At 37.9% G+C, this 22,954-nt stretch overlaps 1 protein-coding gene across 4 annotated transcripts in view; it reads left to right on the top strand.

The window, feature by feature from the left end:
- The window catches only part of LOC137638048 (glutaminase kidney isoform, mitochondrial-like), a 480,442-nt gene extending 475,977 nt beyond the window's left edge, over positions 1–4,465 (top strand). For all 4 annotated transcript variants that reach the window (XM_068370139.1, XM_068370142.1, XM_068370138.1 and 1 more), the window contains 2 exons: positions 707–847; positions 2,995–4,465. In XM_068370139.1, coding sequence (XP_068226240.1) covers positions 707–847; positions 2,995–3,142 — 289 coding nt within the window. In that variant the 3' untranslated portion in view covers positions 3,143–4,465. The remainder of the gene's footprint in view (positions 1–706; positions 848–2,994) is intronic.
- The last annotated feature ends 18,489 nt before the right edge of the window (positions 4,466–22,954 follow it).

Below are 22,954 nucleotides of genomic sequence, written 5' to 3'. Positions count from 1 at the left end.
TATAAGTTTTATTCCAGCTGTGACCAAATTGTAGAATGATCTTCCTAATCAGGTAGTTGAATCGATGGAACTTCAAAAGTGCAAACTTGCTGTAAATGTTTCTTATGTTGGACAAGCTGACATAAGTCTATTTCTATAGTTTATTAATGAAAGATCTATTTTAGTGTTGTTACTGTTCATAGAATATGATATTTTGATTATTCATTACTTCTATGGTAGTGCGTTTATTTCCTGATTTACTTTCTTCCCTGGACTATTTTTCCCTGTTGAATCCCTTAGACTTGGAGCATCTTGCTTTTCTATCTAGGGTTGTAGCTTAGCTTGTGATAATAATAACTGAAAAGCACAATACTAAAAGACTAAGGGCTCCAGTAGGGAAACAGCCCAGTGCTGAAAGGATAGAGGAATGTATGGTAATCTATAAAGGAGAATTAATAAAGGTTTATAAAATATATTAAGATCAGTAACAAAGTTCAATAGATAGGTCATATCTGAACTAAGAAACGAAAGTTATGTAATAGTATGCGTATTAAGAATAGCAATGGTATCATCTAAATAGCCATAATTATTATCGAAATATCCACAAGAACCAAGAATCATGGCCAACCTTTAAATTGGCCTACCGATTTAGGAAAAGTCACATGTCCCACAAACCTAACCAGAGACACTGCCAAAAATTGACGTCAAGTCCTCCTTTGATCAACAGATACGCTCTGGCCGGTCTCAACATGTCTGAGAGCGACTACGACGGGAGAACGGCCCTACATCTAGCAGCGGCAGAGGGTCACATGGACACCGTTGTTTTCCTTCTGGAGAAGTGCAAGGTTCCGTCGGCGCCAAAAGATAGGTTTGTATTCTGAACCAGGCCAACTGTCTTAGTTCGTTTAGAATTTTGGTTCCAACCATTATAAAGTGGTTTGCTAGTCCAGTATTTTGGTTCCAACCTGTAAAAGGTGGTCAGCCAGTCTAGTACTTTGGTTCCAACCTGTAAAATGTAGTCAGCTAGTCTAGTACTTTAGTTCCAACCTGTAAAAGGTGGTTAGCCAGTCTAGTATTTTGGTTCCAACCTGTAAAAGGTGATCAGCCAGTCTAGTACTTTGGTTCCAACCTGTAAAAGGTGGTCAGCCAGTCTAGTAATTTTGTTCCAACTAGTAAAAGGAGGTCAGCCAGTCTAGTACTTTGGTTCCAACCTGTAAACTGTGGTCAGTCAGTCTAGTACTTTGGTTTCAACCTATAAAAGGTGGTTAGACAGTCTAGTATTTTGGTGCCATCCTGTAAAAGGTGGTCAGCCAGTCTAGTACTTTGGTCCCAGCCCGTAAAAGGTGGTCAGCTGTATAGTACTTTTGTTCCAACCAGTAAAAGGTGGTTAGCCAGTCTATTGCCTGTAAAATGTGGTCAGCCAGTTTAGTACTTTGGTTCCAACCTTGTAAACTATGATCAGCCAGTCTAGTACTTTGGTTCCAACCTTGTAAACTGTGATCAGCCAGTCTAGTACTTTGGTTCCAACCTATAAAAGGTGGTTAGCCAGTCTGGTATTTTGGTGCCAACCTGTAAAAGGTGGTCAGGCAGTCTAGTACTTTGGTTCCAAGGTTCCAACCTGTAAAAGGTGGTCAGCTCTATAGTACTTTTGTTCCAACCAGTAGAAGGTGGTTAGCCAGTCTATTACTTTGGTTCCAACCTGTAAAAGGTGATCAGCCAGTCTAGTACTTTGGTTCCAACCTGTAAAATGTGGTCAGTCACTCTAGTACTTTGGTTCCAACCTGTAAAAGGTGATCAGCCAGTCTAGTACTTTGGTTCCAACCTGTAAAATGTGGTCAGTCACTCTAGTACTTTGGTTCCAGCCAGTAAAAGGTGGTCAGTCAGTCTAGTACTTTAGTTCCAACCTGTAAAAAGGTGGTCAGTCACTCTAGTACTTTGGTTCCTGCCAGTAAAAAGTGGTCGGCCAGTCTAACGCTTTGTTTCAAAACTGTGAAAGATAGTAAAATCAAACGGCTTTCACTGTTTAATTTCAATACTTCACTGAATCGATTATAATTTCATGGACATCATTTCAAGGAATCATGGTAAGGGACTGGGCTTCAAGGAATCAGCGGTAGTATTTCAATAAACTGAATGGGTCTCTGGAAGAATTTCAAATGGTAAATGGCACATTGAGCAGGAATTAATAGACTAATGCTAGAGGTTCAATTGCTACAATCTCTATATCATAAAAATAATTAAGTAATAGTTTTTTATATATTTTTTTACCGATAAGAAAGTGCCAGAAGACACCAGCGTGCTTAACTGAGCCTGAATAACGATGCACGGCTTATAATCAAGGATTGTTGTGTTTAGCATAGCGATAGACGCTTCCAGTTTCACTTGCTTAATCAACTCTATTTTGAAGAAAATGTTAATGCACGACAACGTAATATGAGAGGAAGGATATGAAGGACATCAGGTTGGGAACCGGTGGGACTCATATCTAAGAGGATAAACGAATCAGGGTTGTTTGTCTAAAAAATTTTATCTGTCCATATTGCAAAATCTTACTTGAGCTCTGGGTCGCTATACTTAAGTTTTGCCTGGCAATTAAATCCTCTTACTTGCTTTTATTGTCTTTAAAATCAGAGGTTGTTTATGCAAAGTGGTTCTGATTCTAAGGTAAATAGATGCATCTCAGAAATCCATTTTTGTTCATTGTTTTGTTCAAAGATTTTGGATAGCCTGGGTGCTGTGTTGACGTTTCTCCTTAAGTCCTGTTTTTAAAAACCCATGTAATATGTCCTGTTATATTTCTGCATTTGTAAAAACTTTAGCCTTTGTTACTCTATGTTTGCCCTTGAAAACTGAGACAAGATTGATAACAATCCAGAACTGGAAATAATATTTCTGTTTTGTGTTAATATAGAAAATTACTGTTTGAAAAAAAAAAATAACAACTTGAGCCTGAATATTGATACTTATTTTTCCCCTCAATGGATGGGATTGCTAATTTTTTTTTTCACTCAATAGATGGGGCCACACGCCTGCTTCCGATGCTCGAGAATTCGGACATCCTGAAGTGGCCGAGTTCATCAAAGAGCACGAGGAGAAATTAGAGGAGGAAAAGCAGAAATCCGTCATACAAGAGGACGATGAAGAGACCCAAGCTGAGCAATAAATCGAGGAGCATTTCGTTACTCGAAAATTTGAAATAAAAAGTGTTTATAGAAAGAATTTTTTTGTTAAGCGAGGACATCTTCAAATTCGTTCCGTAATGATATTCCGTGATACCTTAATTTCTTATATTTTCCAATAGTTTAGGTTATACTATAGTGTTTTAGATATTGGGGTGTTTAATCTAAAACCCACAGTGAAATCGAATACACGCGTTGTGTGTTTGTTAATGAAAACTGGCGGTGTACTCCAATAGGAAAAGTCACGCAAAATTAGTGCTATTCTATGAAGAGAAAAGCAAAACGAAAGACAGTATTAATGAACTAAAGTGTAACAATGTCCGCATTATTCGCGTTACGCAGATAGAATTTTCATTGCACCATTCAAGAACCATTAAGAACCATTAACATATTTCTCAGTCAATGATTTTCCCCCATTAGTCCCTCCATGGATTCAATTAGATTTAAGTCTGCCTAATTTCCTCGTAATGAGAGACCCTCTAGGATACGCAAATTCATTTTACTGATAGTAATACTCCCATTGTATACTCGTGTGCAATAGTAGACATGGTGTTGCACTAAACCAACCAGTATTTTATCATGGAAAAGACGATGTGAGTTCATATGTATAAATTCCCTTCAAGAGTTTTTTTTGGGGGGAGGAGAGATTTTGAAAAGTTTTTGCTCCCTCCCCCCCCAAAAAAAAAAATTATAGGCATTCGTAGCAGCGGTAGATAAGAGATATATATGAAATAGATTTACACAGAAGAATTTAGAAAAAGACATGTCACCCCATAGTGCATTTAATAAACCTCAGAAATCGCCATACGAACGAAGAATATTATTTTATTGTTTATTTTTGTTAGTGTTATTATTTATAATATAATACGCATGCATTCAACTTTCACAAAACAGAATGAAATTTTCCCTTTTTCTCCTTTACTATCGAAACAAACTTTTTTTTCTATATATTTGTTAACAAAACAGTTATTTTTTTCAAATATATTTTCGCATACTAGACGTATTGCAAGCAAAGCCTACTGCGTTTGAGTTCTTCAACCTCAAATGTTTATAGAGAGAAAGTAAATTGATATCCATGTTGTCAATCACTTCCGTTATCATTTCTCTAAGTGATTCACTTTTCTTTTTTTTTTCTTTTGTGATTTATGGATAGCTGTGATTTTAAGACTTTTGAACTAATATGAAAATGGATGTTGAATGGGGTGTTTTTTTGAGCTGTACGTTAACATACATACAAGCTATGTTTTTCAGTATACAAATGAATATAAAAACTTGAAAAATTTTCTTTTTACATACATATGTACACATACACACATTCATATATATATATATATATATATACATATATATATATATATATATATACATATATATATATATTATATATATAAATATAATATATATATATATATATATATATATATTTATGTATACTGTATATTATGTGTGTAAGTATAGATAGATATATGAATAAATAGAAAGATAAACTGTATGTGCAGCGTTATATATAAATAGTTGTTTCTTATCTTACGAACATTCAGAATATTGAGGATAAAAACTTATAAAAAGCAACAGAGATAGAATTACGAAAACTACTTTGCATCATTTCATCAAACTCTCTCTCTCTCTCTCTCTCCTCTCTCTCTCTCTCCTCTCTCTCTCTCTCTCTTGATTTAGCTGCATCCACTCTGAAAGTAATATGATTATATACAGTAAATGAATAACGAACCATTACCTGGTTCTCCATATTCATTACGGTCAGATTCACTCTGACATTTTTCAAGTCCAATATTTCTTTTTATTAGACACCCGGACCATCCTGTTTCCGTGGGCTGAAAATCTTGATAGCTCTTATTTTTTTCATGTTTTACCATTCCTTCTACAAGGTCTTTGAACTGGCAAAGCTAGCAGGAATACATAACCCTATCGTGGTAGGGTTTAAACTAAATGGCGTTCTCCCAGTCATTTTTTTTTTTTTTTTTTTTTTATATGCTTTCATTTTGCTCATGTTTATCATGAGCATTTCATTTCCATTCTCTAATTATAGGCAAAATTAGTTTCTTATTGTTTGTGTTATTCCGAATCAGGTAATAAGAAATCAGAAATTTCTTCCAATATCAGGAGAATCATTCATTTTATTTTGAGATTGACCAGTGACAATGGGAACTCGGTGTTACTATATTTCTTTGTTTTAATTGGGTTCTAATTCAAAGAAATTTGCGTTAAGAAAGCCGAGTATAATTTAGTAATAATACGTTCTTACTACATCATTATTTCGGCGGAACTAAATCTGGGGATGTTAGAAAATAAACTAAAAAGCTGAAAAATTGCAGGAAAATAATTTAATTTTTATCTCATGAAAGTCAGGAAATGGTAAAGATGATAATCGCACGAAATATACTGGTTAAAAATGTGGAAAGAATACGAATGAAAAATTTTGGAATGTGTTGAAAAAAAATAACATGAAACTAAAGAGTAATTAAAGAATACGAGATTATTCTGTTGCAAAATTTTAAGGGTTCGCTTTCAGAGGAACCTTAGCAAATGGCCCACTTCCTGAACGAATAAGGATTCATATCCATAGATTTTATTGGGCTGATGTCATATTGCAATAATAAGCCAAAGGTGAGAATAAGTGTCGTACAATGATATTGGTTGAGAGAATTTAAGAAATACACTATCTCATGTAGATCGTTCAGGCGTATGGTTAGGTCTCTCAAATTAGACCCTTCGATTTTCCAAGAGGGAAAAGATTTATTGTATTCAAGGATGAGACCTAACTTCTTTAAACTTATAAAATGATTAAAATTTTCTAACCAAGTGTCCACCCAAGGTTTCGTGACGACCAATTGTTCCTAAAAGCACAGTTAATGTTCATCTGTATCTATCGTTACATGTTCTGAAGTTATGCCAATAACATGCACTTGTTATCTCCATCGCACTCGAGTTATCTAGTTTAAGATTCAACTTGTAAAACGAATTAGGACTGACTTTTCTTCTGTCGTCGATTCACAACGATAAAAGGCGCTACTGGCCCAGCCCATTGATAACCTTCTCGATAGTACAGTACATTCAGATGTAGAGAGAAGGACGAATGTAATATAAGGTTGCAATGGACCTTTTTTGATAGGTCTTCAGCTTGACATGGTAGAATTGGAGGTAGCCGAATAGGCAAACAGGTGACCTTACCACGGTCCTCAGGTTGGCAAAGGAAAATGTTTAGTGGCTTTTTATATAAGTGAAAGAAAAAGTTTTGAGGTTTCAACAGGATTTTGGATGGAGAGAAATCTTATGAAGCTAAGGGATGGCGAAGAAGAAAAGGTACAAGCAGAAGAAACTCAACTTAGAATACGAATAATTTTTTTTGAAATTGTAATTGGCTTTTAGGGAAGATGTCTCTCTCCCCGCTATTGGTAGCTAGGCCTACTATTGTGGCTAGAGTAACACTATATACATTACAGAGATTGAAAAGGCAGATCTATTGTGGGCGTCGTATTTTCTAACCCTATTAAATAATTTCTAGAAACGGGTTTTGTGATGATAACATATCTTAGATAAGGGGAAGTTGACTGACGAATCACCGAATGTAAAAAAAGTGAAATCATATTTTCCTTCTTTTATCATTTTAAAAACTAACTAGATCTGATGAGAGTTTCCTCACTGGTGTTCTTGTGACCCATTGTCCCTTGCACCAGACACACACACACACCCTCTTTATCTCAGCCATTTCCATGCAGTAAATTATTAATCTCTGAATGCTTTCTGATATATCAAATTAGTCGTTAATGGATTCCATCTTATTTATTCACGTTTATTCACCAGTAACATTTATTTATAGTCTAAAATTTTCATTTCATTCTAATTTCCCCAAATAGAATTTTGCGTCTTTGCATGGTCAAAAAATTATTTTGCAATATAACCATAGATTACAAATTTATCCAAACTTCTGGTTATTCACATTGTTTATAATTCTGTCGGCTGTTGAGCACACTGCTCGCACCAGATCAACAACGTCTGCGGCAAGTTTCATCAACGTTTTGTGTTGTATAAGTTATATTTGCTAACCACAAGCCTTGTCACTGATAGCTTAAACATTCTTCTTTCCCCACGCAGTCACTGAAATTAGCTTTATCATAAAAATAATGTATTTGCCTTTGATTATTGTCTTACAGGGTACTGGTAAAGTAGTTCATTTGCTGGCATATGGCCCAATAGACCTCGCTTCAACTAAACTTTTTTTAATGTTCATCAGTTGTCTTAGTTTTACTTTTCTTCTCTTAGATAGCTAAGGAGACTCCACGACGGAGCACAAGCTTCATTACTACACACACACACACACACACACACATATATATATATATATATATATGGCGTAATTATTGTATTCCATCTCGTAATTCCGTTTCTGTCCACTTTTAGTAAAAAGGTGTGGTTTTCTCATTTTTCATGAGCCGTAGCATACAGCTATACAGTATACAACGATAGAGAACCTAAATCTTCAGACTTCAGACAATAATTAGCCAGCATACAGTTGTAAACACTGAGGTAGACAGATTACAGCTGTAGATACGCCAGTAGACAGCATTACAGCTGTAGACGCTGTTATAGACAGCACTACGGCCATAGACACTCCAATAGACAGCTAACAACGGTAGACGCTGCAGTAGACAACATAACAACTGTGCCCACTACTAGAGACAGCATCCAAATGTAGACATACAACAAACACCATAGCAGCTTCAGATACTGCATTAGACAGCATGTATAGACAGTTAAATGGAAGGACGCAAAGATTAATTGAGACTTTTAATACAAGAGTGTTTCGACTTGCCAGCTGTTTCTCAGCTATATCGAAGAGTCAGCGCCAGTGGGCGAACTTGCAATGTGTTGTAGTACTGGTATGTCGGTGGAGTCTAGTTGTTTGGAGTCATTTTCTGCCTTTGTCAACATATTCAGTAACTTCTGGCTTTGTCAAAGAATGATTGATAAAGCATTTCAAGTTTTTTTTCTGTCAGTTTGAACCTCTTAACATTGTCAAAGCATAAAAAAAGAATCTATATCGTGTAAAGCTAAAAGTTAATCTATGACTTTCTCGATCAGGTTGAAGATATAATCAATGATTTCAGTATCTATCCATGATACTGTAGTACCACCCACTGCGATGACAACATGGCAGTATGATTCCACACGTCAAAAAAAACATGCTTACTGTTAACTCAAAAACACAGTCACACCGTAAAAAATAAGTATATATATACATATATTTAACTGAATAAAACTCATTCATGTCCGTGCACCGTCGCCTTATGAATGACTGAGATAACTACTACTCATATGTGATGCCAAATCTTCCAGACTGAAAATAGTGTGCCTTCATTAAGTAGCACAGGTGTTTAATCTAATGGTTAACAGAAACGCACGTCAGCACTCAACTGTTTCTTTTTCCGTTCCATTATTGGGCTGTCCATCATCCCCTTCTTTTTTTTCCTTCTTACCCCTACAGTTAAGGCGAATGTTGTAGTGAGCTTACGCTAGCCTGGTAAATTGAATGTATTAGTACAGTATGTGTGTGTTGTCTGTGGAAAAAAAAAAACAAGCGGAACCGTTCGTTATGTGAATAGGCTCATGTGAGATTTTATTTCTTTTATATATAAAGTCCTGTTACTTCTCTGTTTAACTTATCAGCATTCAGAATTACGCTGTATCTTATCACACTGCGTTGGCTTATGTTACCCTTCCCTTTATTGTTGTTCGTCTCTTTACATGGGCAGCTTATTTGAGTCATGTGTTAAAACTGCACTTGCACAAGACGTTGTATTTCCGTGTATAGCTCATCGTCTCTAGTTTTATTTTTACTTTTTCCTTTTTTGTGTCAATGTCACTGTTTCGATGGCAGCTTTTCTCTGTGTCTTGGCAGAAAATATTTATATTTATAAAATGTTGAGAATTTATCCTTTATTTATATCTTTACGTACATATCCCGACAAGAAGGAAGCGAGTGTTTTTGTATGTTCAACATTTACAGTATTATTCCAGAGCATAAAACGTTAAATAAGACGTATTAGCATATTCTAAGCGAAATTACTTCAATATTTACGATGTTAAATTGAAAGTAAAGGGTTAAGAGTTTTCAGAAATTTTAGGGTAAAATTCAATCGGCCAACAAACCAATCAAATTCTTCCGCTTGCTGAGGTAGACGATTGAAAATCCTGGCTTGGCTCACGCTGTGAGGTAAAAATTTAGTGCAGCATCTCAAAACCGTTAAAAACATCAATGAAAATCTTTAAATTAGAAATGTCAAACATTTGAATTGGATGATAATGAGTAATGATTTTCAAACTAAGTCTATGAAATCCTTGCTTCCCTCAATAATTTTTCCTCTAATTAATCTTATTTATTCAATTAAAACGCGATCGCCTGAATCATTTTGAATTAGTGTAGACATCACATTTCTTGGTTTCATCATACATAGAAAAAATCCCTATTATTAACATATCTTCATTTAGCGCAGACATATTTTTTATTAGTTTTGTAAATAAATTATGTATTTCTGTTGTAGCTCGACGCTGGTTGCGAGCCAATTCTGTGCACAATAAGGTAAATCCTTCCATTTCATTCAGCTTTGCACATCGTTGTTACATGGTTGTTACATAATTTTGTAACGCTGAATTAAACACCCTCACTCGCGTGTTCTCTAAATGTTTGTCAAGGTGGGAATCCAATGAGCGATTGATTTGTGTAACCTGGCGTTGCGACGACAATGGTCATCGACTTTCGTATCGAGTGTTGAAAATTTTTAACAAATACTCAATTTCTAATTGCGTTTTTTGCAGTATATCAGTTCATTTTTATTATATATATATATATATATATATATATACATACATATATATAAAAGGCACGTATATGAACATTTACCAACTCATTACCAGGTCTAACAGCGACTATAGTAGGCCTATTTGCCCCGAGCAACGTCCAGTTAAACACAAGACTCTCACGCAGAGCTGCTAGAACCATTGGTCTATAAAACTCTGTCATCAGAATCCCTTCGCCCTTCAGTAGAATTGAGACCTGGGTGAGGATGTTTCAAGATGCGTTATTTAACGTGAATTCACAAGAGTTTGAAACACTCTTTCTTAATTCCAGAGAAAACTCGAACAATCGCAGAAAGCAATAATCTAGGATAAATTTTCATGAGTCACTGAAATTTATATCAATTGTATTGATATATATCTAGTCCATTTTTTGAGTAGACAAGGGTCAAAATTTATAATATATATATATATATATATATATACATATATATATATATATATATGTGTGTGTGTATTTATATATTTATATATGTATATATATATATATATATACAGTATATATATATATATATATGTATATATATATATATATACAATATATATATACATATATTTATATATATATATATATATATGATACTAAAGACGAATATGTGGTAGGAAAACATAAAACTAATTTAAACTAACAATGAAAAATATAGACAAAATGGTAATCCTTAAGTATATATTACCCCAAGGATAAGATGTTAGAACAGTATTCTATATGTCACGTGTGCGTGTGTCTCATGTGCTGTAAATGTTGTCATAATGTATATTAGAAACGTACTATTTGCTGAAATAGTCAAATATATCTTTAAAGCGACTCATTTGTTTCTTTTCCCTCTGTGTCCTAAGTTTCTTCCAAATTTGTGTAATCCCTTCAACCTAGATACTTGGTTTTGTGTTCATATCACATAGTGTTATAAAAAGGTGTGAATTAAACCGTAAAACATGGAAGAAGAAGAAGAACTCTTGTAGTTTAGGCTCGATTTGAGGCTTCTCGTTACTCTTTCCTGAACACTGTGACTGTGAACGTGATACTAGTTGCATGGTGGCCACACGTTCCGTATTTGACTAGACTGGCCCGTATGTATGAAATTTGTCCGGTGTCCCATATTGACCCTCCCCGGGGCGCATTTTGTCCCGTATTTTCATTTTTGGGCTCAAGCCATGGCGTCCTGATGGAAGGTTCCTGTTTGGTAGCTTCCTTGGGTATAAGACTACTAAGATATTCCCAGAGAATTTAACCACAGGTTATCACAGAATTCTAACTTCTGGAGCGAGTATCTCAAAGGTTTCCCTTTAAGACATCGTAATACAACAGGGGACACGCATGTCTGGTCGTGCCACATAGCTATCTCCACCCCGAACAGAGTTAACGCTTCGGTGTGTAAGGGCTGAGAATAGCTGGGAGCCGTTCCACAGCTAATCTCACTCGTGGCTACTACTGATACTCGAGACGTAAACAAACGGACGCCATTGCTCTAATGACGTCACGCGCGTCTTCATCCTTTGTTTAGTAGCTGCCCTACTGAGACGGATTTTCCCTTGTGTGAACTTTATCGCTTTGCATCTTCGCTATGTCGTTACCTTCAGCCTCGCCTTCTTCTGGAAAGGAGGAGCAGATGAAGTGCGATTTCGCATACTGTGCTGTGAAACGCTCGCAGTTTTACGGACATACGGCGTGCAGGACTCACGCCCCTTGCTCAGACAAGAAAGGGGATTGGAAGTTCTGGAATCCACTGGAATGTACGGTCTGCCAGGCCTACCTAGTTGAGGCCTTCCATAACCCTCCCTCAGCGGAGGTTAGAGACATTGCTCGTGAAAAACTGCGCAAGTGGGTGCGTGGTTTTCAGAGAAATGCTACTGGACCGTACCTGGCCACCGAAGAACTGAGGTCCCTGTTGTTCCCTAAGGCCTCCCCTGACTCAGTGGTTCCAAAGGAAGCAATCCCCACTGTCCAAATTACGGTGGAACCTGATGTGGTCATGGCTCAGTCCATGCACGAGTGTCGTTTAGATTCCGAGGATGATGAACAGATCTCTGACGTCTCGGAAGACACGGAGAAGACGCTTATGGCTCAAGGAGCCGAAGAGGACGAAGACAAGGTGGAATACACCGAGTCGGAGATTGGAGCTACTCCCTCGTCCATCCCTCCGCCTACTCCTACACCGACGGATGTGTCCATCCCGTCTACCTCCTCGACCCCGGATCCTTCCTCTTCTACCCAAGAACTGATCCGACTGATTAGAGCTGTCATGGACGACAGACTGAAGGAGAACCAGGAGTCCATCAGGTCTATGATTGGATCCAGAGAACCGAAGAAGATCTCGGTCAAGGATCTCCCAGCTTGCTCTTATGCCAATCCGTGGAGGTATGCAGAGCATATGGTTATTGCGACCGGCAGGATCTTTGTTAGTGACAAAATCGGCACGGTCCCGTTGGAAGATGTGGAATTCTTCCCAAGCTTCGAGGCCTACCCGGACTGTTACGTCCGGCTTCGTTCCGAACCTGCCTCGAAGGAGGAGACCGAACCTAAAGAAGAGATAGTGTTCGATCTCGCAAAGGCCCAGGCTATGCTAGCCTCCGCATTTAAGAGCAGGGGCTTTACCTGCTCTAAGCTTCCTGCCTTGAGCAAGAAGCATCCTACATATGTCGCACCTGACACTGCGATTCTTCCATTTTTGGAAAAGGCCTTGGCTGCATGCCTTAAAGCGGCGGAAGAAGGAAAACCCTGCCCTGCACTGGAGGAGTGCAGACCCTTCTCCATCGTGACACCCCCTGACACTAGACAATGGAAAGATGTCCAACATACTTTCGTCGTGGGTAGGCTCGATCCTGACGTCGCCGGACGTCAGTTTAATGAAGACCTCCCTAAGCTCAATGATCACCTCCTTCGCCGGGAACAAGACACGAAGGAGAGGCTTGCGGCATCTCTTTCTCATCAAGTCCAACTTGAAGTTATGGCCTGTGACACAGCAGTACCCGATCACTACATGGTACTGGCCAAATCCCACTTACTCACGGTAATGAAGGACTTGTACCATTTCATAAAGGCTCGTAGAGCCTGTCGTGAATTCGTGTTTGTCGGTGCCACCGTGAAACACGAACCCCGGAGGCTGATTTCCTCCAACATCTGGGGAAAGCACCTGTTTCCTTCTGACCTTGTCAAGGAAATAACGGACAGAGCCGCCACGGAGAATAGGAACCTTCTCCACAAGTGGGGCATGTCCAGAAAAAGGAAAACCTCTCAGGACGATGGACCTCAGCCTAAGAGGAAACCTCAGAAGCCGAAACCCCAGCAACGTCAACAAAGACGTCAGTTTCCGGGACCCGCTACCTCCCAAGTGGTTGCCCAACCACAACAGACCTTTCAATTGGTCCCCCAACCGGTGTTGTCACAGTCACTGGTCTTCACCCCTGCCTTTGAGCAGCCATCCACTACCTTTCATGCCAGAGGTAGAGGCTCGTCCAGGGGTGCAAGCAGAGACGCCTCTCGTCGTCCCTCCAGAGGTAGAGGAGGAAAGGGAGCTAGCGGCCGAGGCAACAAGTCCTCGGGACACCAGAAGCAATGAAGTGCTTCCGGTGGGAGGAAGACTCCGCCAATTCCAGGATCGTTGGACCTTCGATCCTTGGGCACACAGCATCATCAAGAACGGTCTAGGCTGGAGTTGGGTGCAACCACCCCCAATCTTCCAGCGGTTCTTCCAACAATCGACCCCCATTCTGGAAGAATATGTTCTAGACCTCTTGAACAAGAAGGTGATAAGGAAGGTAAAGTCCACCAGGTTCCAAGGGAGACTGTTTTGCGTTCCCAAGAAGGACTCAGACAAGCTCAGAGTCATTCTGGACTTATCCCCCCTCAACAAGTTCATAGAGAACAACAAATTCAAGATGCTGACGCTTCAACAAATAAGGACCCTTCTGCCTCAAGGTTCCTACACGGTCTCTATAGACCTGGCGGATGCCTATTGGCACATTCCAATGAACCATCACGCTTCCTCCTACCTAGGATTTCGACTCCAAAGGAAAAGCTACGCCTTCCGGGCCATGCCATTCGGCCTCAATGTGGCCCCTCGGATCTTCACAAAGCTGGCGGATGCCATAGTACAACAGCTCCGCCTAAGAAACGTCCAGGTGATGGCCTACCTCGACGACTGGCTAGTCTGGGCTCCATCGCCCGAAGAGTGTACAAAGTCTTGCGACGAAGTTACCCAGTACCTAGAACACCTGGGATTCAAGATCAACGAGAAGAAATCTCGCCTCTCTCCGGCTCAGAAGTTTCAGTGGCTGGGAATCCACTGGAATCTTCAGTCACACCGCCTTTCCATCCCCCAGAAGAAAAGGAAGGAAATAGCAGGGTCTGTCAAGCGACTACTGAAATCCAAACGCATTTCAAGACGACAGCAGGAACGAGTTCTAGGCTCTCTACAATTCGCCTCAGTGACAAACCCAGTGCTTCGTGCACAGCTAAAGGATGCCGCGGGAGTCTGGAGACGATCGGCATCCATCGCTCGAAGAGACCTCAAGAGACGGCTTCCAAACAGACTTCGACGCCTCCTAAAGCCGTGGTCGGAAGCAATGGCCCTGAAAAGGTCCATTCCTCTCCAACACCCTCCTCCATCACTCAACATCCACACGGATGCCTCACTGGAGGGCTGGGGAGGTCACTCCCACCTGAAACAAGCTCAAGGGACCTGGTCTCCACTATTCAAGACGTTCCACATAAACATCTTGGAGGCCATGGCGGTCCTTCTTACTCTGAAGAAGCTATCCCCGCCGCCCTCGATCCACATCCGTCTAACCCTAGACAACTCGGTGGTAGTTCGTTGTCTCAATCGCCAGGGCTCAAGATCGCCCCAGATAAATCAGGTGCTTCTCCCAATCTTCCGTCTGGCGGAGAAGAAGAAGTGTCACCTGTCTGCAGTTCACCTACAAGGATTCCGCAACGTGACAGCGGATGCTCTATCTCGGACAAACCCGATAGAGTCGGAATGGTCTCTAGACGCAAGATCATTCTCCTTCATCTCTCATCAAGTCCCAGAACTTCAGATAGATCTCTTTGCAACGAGCGACAACAATCAACTTCCTCTGTACGTAGCCCCGTACGAGGACCCCAAAGCAGAAGCGGTGGACGCCATGTCACTGGACTGGAACAGATGGTCGAAGATATACCTGTTCCCTCCCACCAACCTTCTGTTGAAAGTCCTCTCCAAACTGAGAACCTTCAAAGGGACAGCGGCCCTAGTGGCTCCCAAGTGGCCCCGGAGCAACTGGTACCCCCCTGGTCCTGGAGCTGCAGCCCAAGCTGATCCCTCTCCCGGGCCCAGTTCTCTCTCAACAAGTACAGAAGTCGACTGTCTTCGCTTCATCATCGAAAATCAAGGACCTTCATCTCATGATTTTCTCTCCCTTGCCGCAAAGAAGAGGTTTGGGATCTCGAAGAAAAGTCTAGACTTCCTAGAGGAATACAAGACCGAATCCACGAGACGGCAATATGAATCATCCTGGAGGAAATGGGTCTCCTTTGTTAAAGCAAAAAATCCTAAAGAAATCACCATTGATTTCTGTATGTCCTTCTTCATTCACCTTCATGGACAAGGATTAGCAGCCAATACGATTTCAACCTGCAAATCGGCTTTGACTAGACCAATTCTATATGCTTTCCAAATTGATCTGTCCAACGACATCTTTAACAAACTGCCGAAAGCATGTGCTCGCCTACGCCCAGCACCCCCTCCGAAACCGATCTCCTGGTCACTAGACAAGGTGCTCCATTTCGCCTCCAACTTGGACAATGATTCATGCCCCCTCAAGGATCTGACTCAGAAAGTTATATTTTTATTTGCTCTCGCCTCGGGAGCTCGAGTCAGCGAAATAGTGGCATTATCAAGAGAAGAGGGACACATCCTGTTTGCTGATTCAGGAGAAGTGACCCTCTCCCCTGATCCGACGTTTCTCGCCAAAAATGAATTACCCACCAAAAGATGGGGCCCTTGGAGAATATGCCCCCTGAAGGAGGATGTCTCTCTATGTCCAGTAGAGAGCCTCAAGGTCTATCTTCGCAGAACTTCAAACTTTGGTGGAGGCCAACTCTTCAAAGGAGAAACATCGGGCAGCGACCTGTCACTGAAACAATTAAGAGCGAAAATCACCTACTTCATTCGCAGAGCGGATCCGAACAGTACACCCGCTGGTCATGATCCTAGAAAAGTGGCATCTTCTCTGAACTTCTTTCAGAGCATGGACTTTGAGAGCCTTAAAAACTTTACGGGCTGGAAGTCCTCGCGAGTTTTCTTTAAACATTATGCGAAACAAGTGCACGAAATCAAACATTTTGTGGTAGCCGCAGGTAGTGTTATGAAACCTGCACCTAACTCTGCGTAGAACAGTGAGTTACTTGGGACTCTAACTCTTCGGGTGCCTATGTTGACCCTCGAGTGATTCATAGTGATGTCTAAAAACACTTAGTGCTTTTATAACTGTTCTTATCCCAGGTGAAATGTCATAGTGTCACACAAGTGCCGCATGCCTTGAGCATGATGTGTTATTTAAAGACTTGCGTTCCTCGAGAACGAGTACCTACTAATCCTGAAATTCCCTTTCAGATTCAAGAGCAAGCCTTTATTTCTATGTACATTATTATTACTGTAAATGAACTTTACTTTTGCTGTAAATTATTTAATTTCTGCATTGTGAAATAAAATTTCTATTTTATTACTTATGCGTCTCTTTCAGCTCCTACTTACTATGAAATACATACTGTCATAGTTTTATTTATTCCTCCTTTCTTATGGTCATGAAGAATTTAAGATGTCTATTCCTAAATTATATTCACCTTGTCTCAGTAAGGTTCCTACACGAATACTTACTTCTGATAATCAGGAGATGAACTCTACACACAGTGCCCAACCACCACTGGCCTACTTCAGAATGTTCCTATACAAATATCAAACATTCTGCTTCATCTCTAAGCTCTTAAAAGTTCTTCTGTCAAGATGAATAGCCCTTCAATACCACTTTGACGTCGGCATAGCCCATGGGAACTTCCTACCAATGGGGGGCAGGATATTTCGTTCCTATGGTTCTTACCTAAGATTACTTTGCTGTTTTGTCAATGCCTAGGCACTTAACTCTGGGGGAAAATCTACCACGATACATTGATTCTCTGGTACTCTTCCATCAGGACGCCATGGCTTGAGCCCAAAAAAACGGATTTTGAGCGAAGCGAAAAATCTATTTTTGGGTGAGATAGCCATGGCGTCCTGATGGACCCTCCCTACTACTTCGTTCAGTTTGCTCCCACCCTACACAATTGTATCATGGTGATGGGCAGCAACTGGCGCCAGGATAAAGACGCGCGTGACGTCATTAGAGCAATGGCGTCCGTTTGTTTACGTCTCGAGTATCAGTAGTAGCCACGAGTGAGATTAGCTGTGGAACGGCTCCCAGCTATTCTCAGCCCTTACACACCGAAGCGTTAACTCTGTTCGGGGTGGAGATAGCTATGTGGCACGACCAGACATGCGTGTCCCCTGTTGTATTACGATGTCTTAAAGGGAAACCTTTGAGATACTCGCTCCAGAAGTTAGAATTCTGTGATAACCTGTGGTTAAATTCTCTGGGAATATCTTAGTAGTCTTATACCCAAGGAAGCTACCAAACAGGAACCTTCCATCAGGACGCCATGGCTATCTCACCCAAAAATAGATTTTTCGCTTCGCTCAAAATCCGTTATTTGAAAAAAGAAAGATACTAATTCTGTTCTGAGTTCATCCCATATGCTCAAACCAAACACCATCTCTTGAGAGCAGTTGGATCTAGTTCAAAATATAACATTGAAAAATGACATAATAACAACAATGTGGAAAATACTTTTAAAAGGATTATGGAAAGGTTTCATGTGTATTCTATTATATGCAATTTATTCAATCTATTATGGCAAGTCACTTTAAGTTATAATATCTTTTAAAGTTGCATACTTGATTGTAAAAGTGTAATGCTTTGACACATGTAATGAAAAGCTGAATGTGACAAATATCTACAAGGAACGCACTCTGAAACAAAAGAAAAGTTAATGATGAACGAAGGTCCTGGACAATCTAGACCCAGCTGAGATAGACCCAAAACATTCTATTATTCCTTCAAATAATTAGATTATACTTGAATGCAACAAAATACGAATTACAGTCATGCAATTGCTTCCATATCTAATCTCGATATAATAATAGTATCTATTTGAATTTCAAATACTAGCTACATAATATCATTACTCAATACCTCACTCAAACTAGCAAACAGATTTGATCAGTCATTTAAAAAAAAACTGTTCATCCTACTCCTTATGACGTTTCCAATGTCATATTTTTAATTAAAGTTAATGAGTTGGTAACCAGAATTTATTCCTCTGATAGAATGTGTCATGAATCATCTTACAAGGGACTATTTATATATTTGAATAAAAAAAATATATAATTCAAATTCCATCAAGACCAAGAAAAAAAACTTTCAGCTCCTTCCCAAGTAGCTTGTGCGTTCGAATAGTACACATCATTAAAATTCGATCTAGATGTTAAACCACCTACGTATAAATCATCGGAACTTCCTCAAAGTGACTAACTTCAGCTGTGATTGATTGTTACTATTATTTTACTACAGCTTTGCACACACACACACACACACTAACATGGTAATCAAAACGGTTATTTGTTCCTTCGAATAAGTTACATTACATTTGAAATGTAACAAAATACTAATGACAGTCATGTAGGCTTCTGTAGTTCCTTCATTATATAAGCTCGATAAATCGTATTTGTTTCAATATCAAATAAGAGCCACATATTACGGTATACCTTACTCAAACCAGCAAATAGAATTAATCAGTCATTTAGACAAGCTTTAAAGTTCATCCTACTCCTTATGACGTCACAAAGACGTATTATCCTAACAAAAATGATTATTTGGTTATTAAAATTTATCCCTCTGGTGAAATATATAATTGAAAATTGAAACATATTAAAAGGGACTGTATATATATATATATATATATATATATATATATATATATATATATATATATATATATATATATATATATATATATATATATATATATATATATATATATATATATATATATATATATATATATATATATATATATATATATATATATATATATATATATATATATATATATATACTCTCATTCTCTTAAAACCAGCAAAAAATCCTCAGCTCCATTTACAGTAGCTAGATTGATATATTGCAATTCCATCAACGCAATAAATAAATGCTCAGAATTCTCTCTTGGCGATACATTCCAGTCCTCTGATTGGCTATAGCTTCCCCGGCTGTGATTGGTTGTTGTCTTTGTTAACTATAACTTCACGTACACACGCTTACATCGTAACCAAACATGCCAATTATTCCTTCGAATAATTTACATTACACTTGAAATATAACAAAATACAAATTATAGTCTTATACTGCAGTTCGTTCATTATATAAGCTTGGTAAAATAATAGTATTTTTTTTTTTAATATCGAATTTTATCCACATGCTTCTCAATACCTCAAGCCAGCAAACAGAATTATTCAGACATTTATATAGACAAGCTTTAAAGTTCATCCTACTCCTTATGACGTCACAAACACGCATTTTTCTCAATAGAAATAATCAACTGGTAATTTGAATTTATCATTCTGATAAAATATGCTATTAAACATCTTTTAAGGAACTATTTCTATATATTTAGAAGAAAATATATCTCTAATTCCATCATTAAAAACAAAACAAAAATTTCGGCTCCACCCAAGCTAGAGCATTTAAAGGCAATTCCAAGGAAATTTGGGCATGTTTCTCAAACAGCAACTCATAAATTCCCGGAACTCTCGCATGGCGGGATAGTCCAGTTCTGTGATTGGCTGTTTCTTCTCCGCTGTGATTGGTTGTTGTCTTTGCTTACAAATTCACGCATACACATCCAACGTCGTAGCCAAAACTCAGTTAATCATTCCTTCAAAAACTACGTATTTATTTAGCTTGTGCATTTGAACAATATCTATTATCTATTTTATTAATAAATCAATAATTTTTTTAGTTTGTTTTAATAAAAATTGTATTTTTTTAGTCTTAATTTATCCATAATAAGTATAGATATATCATCTTTACCCAGTTACTTTCATTCATAAAATATGAGTTTATATGACGTCATATACAACCACCAATTACAGCAGAGTACAAATCAGCCAATGGGACGCCAATATTTCCCGCCAAGGAAAGGCATAAAGTGAGAGGGAGCCTTTATGATATAGGCTGCTGTTGACAAACGAGTCAATTCACAAGAGATATTTCTTTTAAACGCTCTAAGTTAGGGGGCCTCTTTTCTTCTTACTTCTATTATTTATTTATTTATTATGCAATACGACAATGTATTTAGAATCCATTTTATTGGTAAATAATTGTTTTGAGTTTGTTTTCATCTAAGATTTGCAATTTGTGAGTCGTCATTTATCTGAAATATGCATAGGCTACTGCTACCATTTTACCCCTTTCCTATATGACGACATTTCCTAATGACCATATGTTTTGGTAATCATTATACTTGACATGTAACAAAATACGATTTAAAATTACATAGTTACTTCACTATTTAAGCTCGATATAATTATACTTATCTTACTCTTGATGACGTGGCAAGCAAAGACTTATTTTCTTAATAAAAATAAAGATTTTAGTCATCAGAATCTATCCCTCTAATAAAAAAATGTAATTAAAACATCTTACAAGGGATTGTTTCTATATATTTTGAAGAATATATATATACTTAATTCTCTAAAAGCAAAACGAAAAAATCTTCAGCTCTTAGAACGTTTAAAAGATATTTTATGGAAATTCGGGAAAAGTTACTCAAGCAGCAACTGTAAAAACCTCATAACTCTCTTAAAGTGGTAAATTCCTGTTCTCTGATTGGTCAACTCTTCCTCAGCTGTGATTGGTGGTTCCCTTCAGTTACTACAGCGTCACCCACATACACACATCTAACATCATAGTCAGAAGCATTATCAAGTATTCCTTTCAATATGGAGTATATATTTGATTTGGGCCTTTCAACAAGATTCATTATTTATATATTACATATCTCATCACTATTTTAATTTATTACAAGAAAATCATGATATCTTAGTCTCAATCTATCTGCTATAAGTATAGGTTTTTCACCCCTATCCAAGTTAAATTCATTCATAAGAAATACAATTGTATGACGTCATATACAACCACCAATCAGACCTGAGACAGAATCAGCCAATGAGACGCCAGATATTTCCTGCCAAAAAAATATAAGGTGAAAGGGTCCCTCTCTATTCAATTGCTCTAGCAATTTGGCTTATATGAGCGGCTGTTTATCTACGAATTAAATTTACGTGCGTCATTTCAAACCCTATAGTTAATGGTTTTTCTTCCTAATTTATTTTATATATATATATATATATATATATATATATATATATATATATATATATATATATATATATATATATATATATATATATATATATATATATATATATATATATATAGATTGATGATATTTTAGTAGCCTGAGAAGAATATATTTTTTTTTATTTCTTATAACTTTTAGAAACCATTCAAATGTTTATCAGTTACAGGTTTTCCCTTCAGTAGTCACATTTTTCCTTTCTTTTATGAGTAAGAAACGCATATAGTATGATTTTCATTTATTTATTATCCGCACCATTTCTGTCATAGCCATTAACATTTCGAATATTTTGTGAGATAAAGTTGAGAATTTATAGTTCACATTTACTTGTTTTATAATAAAAAAAACTACCTCAAGTCAGAGAAGTCCAAAAAGAATAGATATTGGATAGCAATTAATAGGCTATGTAAACACCTGAATTTCCTTTGTATATGTTTATTACGTTATACACATGATAAACATACTGTAGGCATACTTGTTAATCAGGGTCAAAAAATTTTCTTGAGAACGTCCAGTCAGACTCTTTTGTATTGTCACTCTTTTGTATTGTCACTTTAACATTTTCAAAAAGTTTGATTTTCACAAACAGGTGAATTTGAGATCTCTAGCCTAGTGTTGGGATCCGCGAGGCCGTTCAGAACCAGGTTGGCCAGACGTCCTGTATTTGATGGAATTGTCCCATATTTATGATCTTTGTCTCATGTCCTGTGTCAACACTCCCAAGGACGCCTTTTGTCCCGTATTTTCAATACTGCATATGAAAAAAAAATACGGTATACTAGTGAAATTTTGGTTATAATATCCTTCAAAGCTGCAAAATATACTTGATAGTAAAATTATGATGCTTTGACACATGTAATGAACAGCTGTTTGTAACAAAATTTGCGATGAAATCTGCAATTAAAACAAAAGAAGTTAATGAAGCGATCCTAGACAGTCTGGACCCAACTGAGGACTTCGAGCTGCGTCACTTCACGTGAGTTGCTTTTCTATATTGTTCAATTACTTCTCCAATTTAAGTGTCCTTTATTTCAATTTTCAAAATCTGGTTACCCTGACTAGATGTGTAGCCAGCCTATGTGCAAAGAGCTGAGATCTGCTGAAAGTCCATTGTTTTCATAAGTTTCCTCCTACACAGACAGCACAGTTTGTATAATTTCCATAATTCTATGCTACTGTTTCTAAATTTCCTTAATGCTCTGCATCTAAACAAATGCTATGTTTTATCCTCTGCCTCTGCAAACCTCAAAAAGCATATAATTTTCCTTCCTGTGTCTACAATTATCTTAAGTCTATCAGTCTATCATATTCAACCTTGTTCTCGTGACTATGACAGCTCCTTTAATGGTGTTAAATTCGTCTGTATAATTTTTTCCACCATCGTCACTCACATGCTTTGTTATTTTCTTCTATTTCCATTCAAATTTTTAATGCCTTT

The sequence above is a fragment of the Palaemon carinicauda genome, chromosome 3 (assembly GCF_036898095.1).
Source record: "Palaemon carinicauda isolate YSFRI2023 chromosome 3, ASM3689809v2, whole genome shotgun sequence".
In the NCBI taxonomy this organism is placed as follows: Eukaryota; Metazoa; Arthropoda; class Malacostraca; order Decapoda; family Palaemonidae; genus Palaemon; species Palaemon carinicauda.
The sequence above is the reverse complement of the archived record's forward strand: the minus strand, read 5'-3'. Positions and strand labels throughout refer to the sequence as shown.